Source organism: Antrostomus carolinensis, unplaced genomic scaffold (genome assembly GCF_000700745.2).
Source record: "Antrostomus carolinensis isolate BGI_N321 unplaced genomic scaffold, ASM70074v2 scaffold24247, whole genome shotgun sequence".
In the NCBI taxonomy this organism is placed as follows: domain Eukaryota; kingdom Metazoa; phylum Chordata; class Aves; order Caprimulgiformes; family Caprimulgidae; genus Antrostomus; species Antrostomus carolinensis.
In genome coordinates this window covers 11,214-22,914 of record NW_010326953.1, presented here as the reverse complement: position 1 = coordinate 22,914, position 11,701 = coordinate 11,214, and the positions used below count along the sequence as shown (strand labels likewise).

Genomic DNA, 11,701 nt, shown 5'->3' with positions numbered 1-11,701 from the left:
TTGAATTTAATTTTTATTACCGAAAAATCCTCATCCTGCAGATTTAACAAAAAGTTATAGTCTCTCCTTAGGAAACACTAGGGAAATTTCATGTTTTCTTATTAAACATCCATAATCTCCAATCATTAAAACTGTCCATAATTAATAAGCCCCAAATGAGACTCCCTTCTAAAACTCAATCAACAATAGCTAATATGAATGAGCCTGAGGAGGAAAGCATGTGAAACAAAGAACAGCTCTAGAGTTGAGATGTGGGGGGAAAAGGAGCTGTACTGGACAAGTCTGAGGAGAAAAGTATTATAATGGATGTATTAATTATTTTAGCAACCTTCAGAAATACAGAATTCTTACTGTAAGATGATACTTCGTTTTTTCTAAAATTTTGAATGTTTCAATGTGTAAATTTTTCTCCAGTCACTTGAATAGAATAATTTTCTTGTATGGAGATTGCCAGCTACTGGAAGTGATACTTTAATTTGTTCACCAAAAATTGAATTTTTAAGAGTAATGTTAGGAAAGTTAAGGAATTCATTAAAGTAAGGATAAAAGCTGCTGCACTTTTCATGCCTCTCTGTCCTAAGAAGAATGAAGGATATTCTTTTGCCAGTGCTCAGGGCTGTAATTCCATATTGGATATCACTTTTAAATTGAAGTTTGAAATTTTCTTTATCAATACAGGCATAAGGGCTTTGAGCAATTACTTTTTTTTGTATTTAAGTCAAAGCACTTTCTCAGCAGGTCATCCTGGTAACTCTAAAGCCCAGCCTCTGAAGAATGAAGTCTCCACTGAGAACTGATAAACAGACTGAGTGGTATACTGGGCTATATGCATTATATTTTTAAATTTAGCTCAGATCACTGGGTATCCATCTGAATATCTGAGCTTTAATGCCTGAAGATGATTGTACCAGGCAGAAAGAAGACTTATCAATTAAAAAAACTTGGTTTTGTAATGCCTTTCCTCAACTTTTGTGGGTTTTTTTTCCTCTGACTTTTATCAAGACCAGAAGTTACTGAATTTCTTATAGTTCTTTGTTAGGAAGAGAAGCAAACATCTTCAGAATACTGAAATAGCCAGAAGCACATACAGTTTGTCTTATTAAGCAGGACTTGAGCTGAAAATCAGTTTAAAAATGCCAGGAAGAATGGGGATTTTTTTTGAGTTTTCATTATTAGAAACAGCTGGAAATTTATTTTACATTTATCTCACAATCTTTAACATCCTGGTTCACAGAGTGCAGGCTAAAAAAAATTACAGCAATTTCAACATTCCAGAGGGATTTGCCAATCTAAAACATATTATACCTGGAGGCAAATACTTGTCAATTTTCCTATTTTATTCAAGAAGATATCATGAGACATCTTTTAACCAAAAAAGTTACTATCCATGAAAAAGGTTCCATGCTGTTTCACTGAAATTAAAAAACTAATAGATTTAACAACTAGTAGCACTGTCTTGAAATATCCTTGATCCAGTATTACAATTTTGAGCTAGTGCAGAAGACACAATTGCTGAGTGACCAGAAATGAACTGAAATTAACTTTGTTCCCCTGATCACACTGTCGTGAGAACTGTTCCCTGCAGCCTAAGCTTCACAGTTGAAGGCAATGCTGCACGATAAAATTAAGCACTTCCATCTTGCACTTTTCTCACAAAGTCATTTATAAAAAAGATCAAAACTACTTCTGTAGTATAGACCATTAGTAACACACTAGTAACACATTGATTTCCATTGCATGAGGTGACAAAGCCAGGTAACTAAAGCTGTCACTTTGTTTTCCAGTTTCCAGTTTTGTTTCCTGTTTTCCTTGCTGCATTGAAAGTATCTTCTCAAAGGAAAAATGCTCCATTCAACATTGGCCTTGTCCCTCCTGCTAATTGCAGTCTCTTCCAACCTTGCCATGGCAATCAAGAAGGAAAAAAGAGCACCTCAGACACTGTCAAGAGGTACTGTATATTTACTTTATATAGTTACCTCCTCATCGTCCCATATAAGTCAACAAATATTTTCTATTTAGAATACACTTGAAAGCACATATATACTTACTGAGGTGTGTTTCTCTACTGTTAAGTGACACTCTTAAGCAGTGCATCTTTTTATTCTGCTGGTTCACTCCATCAGTTTGTTCTTAAGGATATGGCTGAGGGCCTCATATAATCTGCATAACTTATATAACTTATAGTGACCTAGTAGAAGCCAATAACCTAAACTGAGTCTCTCAAAGCAGGATGCACTTGTAGGACTATCAGTGGAAAAGTATTTTTTTATATACCAGTTAAAAGATATTTTGTTTTGGTACTGAAACAATTTCATAACTTTGGTTGTTATGGAACAATTTTTCTACAGACCCATTTTTATACACAGAACAACAATTTGACCTATTGGTGGTTTTTTTTGTTTGACATTTTTTTTCTGTTGCTTTTCATTCAGTCATGCTTTGCAGTGAATAATTCACTTCCTTGTGGTGTGTAACTTTCAATGGATGTTGAAACGTAACAATGGATGTTAACTAAAAACCCTATTTTAAGTTATTTATGTCTGATCAATCTTTAGAAATAACAGCAGAGAAACAGTTTACCAATGTCTTTTCTCTTTCTCCATCTTCCCTCTGCTTTGGGCATGTTCACCCCAAAAAAATCTCCAGCTCCCTCCCTGACCTCTTCTGTAAGCCTTGCAAAGCCTGCAGACCCCTCAGCTGACCTCTAAAGTCTTCCCATACAATGCACTTGCAAAGCCCCCAGGTGTCACAGAGGTCCCATCTGAGCCCAATATCTCAGGGAGAACTTGAAAAAATCATGCAACACCTGGACTAACCAAAAAGAAACTGTCGATCACTTCTTGTATATGGTATCCCTGGAGAAAGGCAATAAACACTAGACTGATTATAACCTATCTTGCCTAGATCAGGATTTATTTTTTCCCACAAAGCCAAAATGTATAAAAAGATAACAAAACCCCTTCAATTCTGGCAATTTTGAAAAAATAGTCACAGAAAGCATTAGTTTTCTAGTTCTCATTTCAGGCCTTTTGGGATGCCTTGAGTGCTTTACCTCTAATTTTCATAGATCAAGGGGGAACACTTAAACCTGCTGCAAAATTACCCTAGTTGACTCCTCTGTGCAGTTATCTACATCAGTAGGTGACTTCAGCCAGGGCTGGGAACACACTAGTCAACAAGCCAGAATCCCACCATCAACCAGACAGATCTGCAATCAAAATCACTCTCCTGAAATAAGAGATGACCTAGTAGCATCACAAGCAATTGTCCCATGAGAAAGCTAACAGCAAATCTCTGCGGGACCAGGGCTAGTCCAAGCTGTCTGGTGAGCACAGAAGAAACAGCACTTTAACCTGGTTCAGATCCAGAAGCTGTTCTACAATTCCCATGAGGGCCATCATAAATGGAGCAACACTGCCTGGGAGGCAGAGATCTACTACACAGGGGCTGGCATCTTTGGAATCTGAAGGCAAGAATCCAGCTGCACAATTCACTTTTTGAGATCAGTGTATCACCAGCTATGGGTGAACTATGAAGCTGATGATTCATTAGGATTTTGGTTAGGTGGAGATTTTTGTTGAACAGCCACTCTTTTATTAAATTATAGGTAGTGCAATGCCAGGGGTTGAAATTAATGGCTTGAGAGTTATGTTTAAAACCCAAGACTATTCTAACACTGTTTATGTTGAAGTCTATCTTATTTGAGCTGACATATTTTATTTGTCTCTAACTTTATAAGCCAACTTTCTCTTTAAGCCCCAGGGTCTACATGAAGTATGAAGCAAACAATAAAGAGACATAAAGGATTTGGGTCCTGATTTAGGGACTTCTGAGTATTCAGAAAGTTCTAATAGGTGTGCTAAAGGACTTAGTGGGTACTCAACCAGATGAGGTTTTTTAGGGTTTGGTTGTTGGGTTGGGTTTTTTTAATCTTCCAGTGCACATAACAGGAGATGTAGAATTAGTATATCCGCAACGTTTGTGAAACTTTGACTGAAAAATACCAAATCCTATTTGTGTACAACTATTGATAAATATTTAAAAAAAATGAAATTTGTTATGAGTTACTTACCTGGCCACCAGCTAAAACTTTTGTTATATTTCTAGGGTGGGGAGATGAAATTACCTGGGTACAAACTTATGAAGAAGGGCTTTATCAAGCAAAAAAAAGGTAAGACATTAAAAGACAAAGTTGTTAATCAGACAATCATGTCTGAATATACCATATGGAACAGAACAAAGAAACACCATGACAGCCGATCTGCAGACGACCCAGTTAAATAAAACAAATTTAGTATCTATAAATAAAAGTTGTTGCAGCGGTTTTATGACTCTGAAGCAACATCACAGGCCAATAGGAAACTCTGAGTTTAACACTGTTGTTTCTTTGTCCCAACAACAGTGTTGTCACTTGAATAAGCAATGACAAATATATACTATAAATTTTAAAACACATATTTTTTTATATATACATATATGTCCTTATTCCTCGGATTACTTCCTTAATCAACTGCTGCAAATCAGTTACAGTTGCTCTTGTATGGTGATCTACCCCCTCTGATGTTTTCCCCAAACACTTTATTAGTTGCCATATGTGCATGACGTACTCACTGTTTCTCACTGTCCTAGTAGAAATGAAAGATACACTCTGAATCTTATCTGGGATTTAGCTGAAAATATATTTGAGAACTCATAAAAATACTAATTTAAATCTCTGTTATAGTTCATTTAAGATCATAATAGTGCAGCATAAGCTACTGTTAAATTGAAGGCAAATTATTTTTAAAATAAAAGGCAACAAATATCATGTACCCTATGTGAAAACAGCTAGGAACTGAACAACTCTTGACAGTGATAGCAGATCAAGCATTAGTAACTGATTTACTGAACAACAGTAGTTTAAAAAAATACAGGAAAGACACACAGAATTGTTTTATGGTTTAACATTCAAAATTATAAAATTTTGATACTTTACCAAAGTACTTACAGAAAATAATAATTAAATGTATATCTGTTCAAGAAAGCTTAAAAAAATGAAACTTTTCACGGCAAGTATTTTATGATAAACTCAATTTTATAATTTTTTTTTCCCAGTTCATACGGATCATTTTTATTTTCTTAATCATGGAGAACATCACACTTAAACAATATTAAATGCCTCTTCAGTTTGGTTATATACTAACTGGGAATGAAATTATGATGGTTTTGTTGTTTCTTTCTTCTAGTTTCTTACTTTAGAAAACCAATTTGGCTATAGAAATACTATTTCTCTATTTCTTTCTTTTATGAAGGAGTTATGTTCTTTTCCCTTACTCAAAAATGTCTGTAATTCCTTACAGAATATCTGTGTAGTTTTACTGTGGAATAACATAAGATTAAATATAATATGCCTTTTCCAGTCTGCTAGTAAAATCATCTATTTTCATATTTGTCAAATTATCTAACTACATGTTTTATTGTTATTAATAAAGTAACAAGCCATTGATGGTAATTCATCATTTGGAAGACTGTCAATACTGCCAAGGTAATTTTGACTTTTTAAGTGTTAAAATTATATGAATATTTTTATAAGAAACTGCATCCATCTATATTTTTACCTTGCACTTACTGGAAGTTGTTTAAATAAATAGGTAAACGAAATTGTATTTGGAAAGCTAAGGATTTATTACTGTTATTTACAAAAAACTCCACTATGAAACTACTCAACAAAGAACATGAAAAATACTCAGTGCTGCTCTCCTGCTATCCTTAATACAGCACTGGTCAGTTTCAATTAAGAGACACAGATTTGCTACTGACTCATTGAACAGATTTAATATTGTTTGGCTCGCCTGAACCTGTAACTAGAGAAGGAGACAAGGACAGGGCTGTCGAAATCGATCCAATAAGAATTTTCTGAGAATAATACACTTTTGTTAAGCTGAGACATGGTATCCATTGAGACAGGCTTCATAAATAACAGGAGAGAACTTCCATTTATATAGCTGGGAGGTTACACTGACATGGGTAAAAAACAAAACAAAACAAAAAAACAACCAACCAACCAAACAAAAAAACTAAAAACAGTGATAGAGCTCTTAAGTGTCTCCTCAAGAATGGCCAGTGTCCAGCCAAAGTGGTGCCTAAATGCAGAAGGAAAGGCGGTATTTGAGATGGACTTCAAAATGACCGTATCTTTTCTAGCACTGAAGAAAGCTTTTGCAGAAAATGAAGAGATACAGGAAATGGCCCAAAATAACTTCATTATGCTGAATCTCATGGTATGAAGGGGTCTGGGGAGGTTTGACTTGTATCTTTTTTGGTGTATTTTTTCTTTCTTTGTCATGTCATTTTAGCTAAATATCTCTAGCATTTCAGTAACATGTAAGCACAGGCATCTGTGCATGTGTATACACACACAAGTAGCACCTTATTTGTTTTTATCCTCTGGTACAAAACTATTCACAGGTGGTACTACTTCACCAAAATTTTACAGAAATATTTTAATAATTAATTTAATTTATCTGCCAGCATGAAACCACAGATAAAAACCTGTCACCTGATGGACAATATGTGCCTCGAATCATGTTTGTAGGTATGTATGATATTTCTGTATCTTCAAAGATGTGATATCTGAATCTATATCAGTGCTCTCCTTTGGGGACATCAAAATGATTCATTTTGCAAAGAGAAAATAGCTCAAAATTTACCATTACCACAGCATTAGTCTGGAGCTTGGCAGATCTGAGTTCAGTGGTTCTCCCTCTATTGTAGGCTTTCCTCAGGTTACAGATATGTTCTGGGGGTACCTAATGTGTGCTTGGAAGCAAGATGCCTAAATGTCCATTAGCATCTGGGCTTTTGTTCTCCATGCTTCTTGCTAGTGCTGTTATAAGACAAAGTTTACTGAAAAGTCAAATATCTGACTGAATGTGGATGTCTACAGCGTGGACATTACCACAGAGCAAGTCCCTACTCGGTGGCATCTAAGGAATGATTTATCCCATTGTAAAGCTGACTTCTGGAATAGAGCAAATTAATCATGCCCCAGAGTGTCTGTTTCTTTTCACTGACTGTACAGGGAGCCTAGAGTGACTAGGTCTCTGGTGGCATACAAAGTTAGGTGAGATGAAGCTCACACTCAGACGGAAAGCAATATAGTAACAGGAGTCAGTTAACAAAAAGCTAAGGGGAACTGGGAGAAGAGATGTCCATAACAACTTGTTGCTATGCTAGAAACATTAAGAATCACCGGATTTTCATTCTGAAGGCCCTAGGTAGGTCATGTTAATATTGTATTATGTATGCATGACCCTCACTGTATGTGCATCCAGTCAAACTGGCCTGCCTCTGATGTAGCCCCAGAACTTGTAAAACATGATATTTTTCTTTAAATATGAATGAAATGCTTGTGTAATCTATCACTTAAAAATAGCTGCATAACATAAAAATGAGCATTAGCTTTCGTTCGTGGCTTCTCCAAATTGGTTGGCACAGAGTGTAATGGTCTCATAGATGAAATTGGAATACCTCAGAAACAGAGCTGTCAAAGTAGCACCATTCACATCACTCTCAGCTGTTGTAGGAATGGAAGGTAGTGTTTATTATGATCACTTTTTCAGATCCATCTCTCACAGTAAGAGCTGATATCACAGGAAGATACTCCAATCGGCTTTACACTTATGAACCACAAGACATACCATTCTGTAAGTGCCCCCTTCACTGCGTCACTCTGCATTTCACATTACAAGCAGCCAGGTACACCCCATCCCAATTGTTTGTGCTTGAGCACTTATTAAAATCTCATAGTAATGAACAAGGACAGTGTGTGAGATTTTGCAATAAATTATAATAGTCTAACATGTTCTAGCAAAATACTTAAGCACACCTATTGTCCCATTGAAATTATTGGGTCTACTCAGGTAAGACAAGTTGAAAGATCACAGATGAGAGCTTTCAGGATCAAAATCCGAGCTTGTTGGAGAATGGTGAAAGTTACTATCCTCAAAGGTATCCAACTGCACAATGTAAACAGCCAGTGGTGGGAGGGAATCAGAAAATGGTGGTTACCTGGGTATCACCTAACACCCGTATTTCAGAAAGGAATGTGATTTTTCAGGTTGAGCTAGTCCTTTCTCTGTGCCATCTATCTGATAGCACTGCAGTATCTCACCACAAATATGCACTTCACATCTGATTACCAGCCTTGGTGTTGAGAAGTGAGGGAGTCAAAAGGAGCCTTGTCAAATCCCTTTAAGTTAAACATTTTGATTCACAGAACTTTTTACTTTCTTCCGAGAGAATTTTCACAACAGAAAGCTCTAAAATATGTGTGACCATAAATTAATTTCAATGTGAACAATTATTAATCAAACTAAGTTGTTTTTTGAATTGTACAAATATACTTTAAGTACTTTTTTACAGTTATTTATTTTTCTTTCAGTAATAGAGAACATGAAGAAAGCACTACGCCTCATTCAGACAGAACTGTAACCAGCAACAGTGAAATGACCACAGCCTCTACAAGGTGAAGCTGCACTAGGAAACCTAACATTCCAAAATATTTTAGTTAACCACTCTGTCTCTACTAGCAATTTGAACTCTTACCAAGCAGCTTTTGTATACCAGATTTCATAAGAAATTTATATGAACAATTTGAACAACAAGCATCCTATCTATTTGGAAAACGAGGAGAAATCTATTGAACACTTTGAAATTAGTTATCCGGAAAACTGAAAATGATGGTTTCAGGTGCAGCAACTTTGAGCTGTATTTTGTCAATCCAGCGATTACTTTAAGTCAGCTACAACTTCTGACCAAGAGTTATAACCAATCTTTTTTATGTCTACTTGCAATTTGTTAGGTAACTTAATAGCTGCATCTCAGCTCCTAATTTTTATTTTTATTATAAGAAGCTTGTAAGACACTAGTGTCACTCTGCTTTATGCCCTTATTTCTTATTAAAGAAACTTAGCTGGCAAATTAGACAGGAAGGGTCTTCCTCTAGATTTTGGAATAGCTTATATAGAAAAAATCAGTGATCTAGGCTTAGCTTTCTTCTATGTAATTCTTTAACTATCATTCTGAAAACAGAACAGAATTTTCACACTGAGCATGCAGTCTCTCAGTGGGGTGATAATCATCGAATAGCAACTACAGGTTTTGCTATGATAAAGACACAATGAAGCAAGAGAGATGGAAGGAGATAGTCCCAGAACCCCACGCCTGAGGCTGAGTGATGCTTGTAAAATCCAGTATGGGAAAAACAATCAGGCTTGTCCTAGCTCTTTTCATTTAAATGGCACTTGAGTCGTGTGAAGCTCATCCCAAGTCATTCCCTCTTTTTCTGCAGCAGCCCAACCCAGACATCATGTTGACAGCTTAGTGAGTGGATCTGTATATACAAAGTCTTCAAAAAATTTCCCCAGGATCACTGTATGCAAAAGCAGATACCTGTTTTGAGTAAAAAGCTGAAGTCAGTTGAAATAGTTTGTTATCCTAGCAATGTGCTTTTTCATTAGACCAAGACAGTGATTCATCTGCAGTAAAAGCACATACATCATGTGCAAAGCACCAGTGTCACTTGTTTGGGCTACCTGCCATTTCCTATGATGCTGCCGAAATACACATACGAAAGATGAAGGAAGGATTTTTGCAGAACAGCTTTGCTTATTTCCAATACCTAGTGTTAATTTGTCAAGAATGAGTTATGTATGATATTATGTGCCTATCTATGTCTTCATAACGATGTAAAATTTCAATATAAGAGTATATTCCAACATAGTGGTGATAAATGACTTGTACAAAAAGACCAAAAAAAAAAATTTTGGTTAGTCTTTAACAGTATATTGTCTTCATAATCAGTTAAATGTTTTTTTTTTAACCTATGGGAAAAAGTTAGAAACAAAATTAAACTGGTAATCACATTCCTTTGAGTTGTTGTCCTCTACGCATTTATGTGCGTATCTATTGCACATTTGGCAACATTTCCCAGTCTGTGGGCATACCCTCTCTGGAGCATGAAAGGGATGTAAGTTAGCTGCCAGAGATGACACAGTATAGCCATGGTAGCACTTTCAAAGTAGGGTCAAGAGAAGATTTACTTTGGGGAGAAGCAGAGCACAAAATGGGAAATGCTTAAGTATGGGAGATTTAAAATATTACCAAAAGATTAGGTGTAAAGTGTTGGGTCTTTGCTGTCATATTGCAGGGAAATTTTTTCCTTCCTTACATTCACTTTCAACATTGGTTGAGATCATGGGAGACATTGTCTTGAAACAATCTCTGCTCTAACTCAGGTGGGAAATCAAATATGGGATAGTTACACTATTGGACAAAGTCTGCTTCACCTGCTTAAGATTCAGAACACTAAGGTTTCATGCTCTGGATGGATATTTGAGGGGAGGCTGCACTTGTGGAAGTATTTGCATGGCTATGCTTTCATTCCAGTGTGAAACAAAAACTTTCCATTTCAAATCTGGAAAACAGCTGCAAAATAAACTTGTTAGTCTCCCTTTAACTCCAGTAATTACATCTTTGTCCATGGTATTCCTGTTTCCTTGCCTACTACTACTATTGCATTAATTGTAATGATGACAGTGTCTGCCATAAACATGACTGAACATCAGGAAACATCAAGTCTCCATCCCTGAAGATATTCAAAAGCCATCTGGATATAGTCCTAGGGAACTGGCTCTAGGCGGCCCTGCTTGAGCAGAGAGTGGGACCATGTGATCTCCTGAGATCCCTTCCATCCTCAACCATTCTATGAAGTCAGCAGTCCCAAATTAGTGGGATTATTCAGCTGGCTTTATAATTTAACTGCTTTTAGGAATTATTAACTAAAAATATAAGTCACTACTTTCATTGAATACAAAAAAAGACTTGCTTGTTTAACTGACTGGAGCAAAATTGCAAAAGCAACATAATTCACACCAACAGGGTCTTCCTTTACTTTTATAATTTAAACTGTCAGGCTTATAAAGATGATGGGTAGTGCTCACAGCAAGTAAATAGCTAATGTGCAAGAGCTATTCCTAGATACAAGGAATAAGGTTAGCAAACTCAACTCACATCTAACATCTGTGTTTGCCCTCAGTGAATTTACTGTCCTCAGAAGTCCTGATATTCTGGTTTCTCTGGACATGGCGCATATTGGCCACCCCTACTCAGTCAAAATTAAGTTTATTCGTTCTTCACTGCTGATAACAATTGCTAATAAGATACACACTCATATATATTTACTTTAGCTGGTGCAGATTTATATTAAAATGGATAGTATTGTCATGCTTCCCTCTTAGCATCTATGATGCAGCAGGCAGAGTATCAAGTTAAAAACACTAGATACTTGGTCCTTATAGAAACACTGAACTCCTGTATATATCCTATGCTCAGCTATGAGCAGATGGATGTCAAATTGCTTGATCTGCAAGTTGTATGTTGACTGTTATTTTACACAATTATATGCTTAGGGATTACATTTGGGTCACTTCTTTTAGTGGATCAATTCATAAGCAAAGAGACGGCTCAAGAATCCACAAAGCTGGAATCCGAAAAGGTTTGTGATTCAGGACCACAGCCCAGAACTTGCCTGAGCTCAAGAATGCTAAATTTCATAGTCTGATTGACCTTAGTACTGTAACAGAAAATAAACTGAAGAACTATCACTTATTGAGATTGTGAAAGAAACAAGTAATGCAAGCCCTGTGTCTAGAAGTCTATT

The 11,701-nt window shown here is 36.2% G+C and overlaps 1 protein-coding gene across 1 annotated transcript; it reads left to right on the top strand.

Annotated features, from left to right (window-relative positions):
* Positions 1 to 1,842: 1,842 nt before the first annotated feature.
* AGR3 (anterior gradient 3, protein disulphide isomerase family member) lies at positions 1,843 to 8,472 on the top strand. The gene is made up of 7 exons (XM_010171772.1): positions 1,843 to 1,948; positions 4,108 to 4,171; positions 5,472 to 5,524; positions 6,184 to 6,260; positions 6,511 to 6,574; positions 7,602 to 7,685; positions 8,423 to 8,472. The coding sequence occupies exons 1-7, from the start codon at positions 1,843 to 1,845 to the stop codon at positions 8,470 to 8,472; spliced, it is 498 nt and encodes a 165-aa protein (XP_010170074.1).
* Positions 8,473 to 11,701: the final 3,229 nt, after the last annotated feature.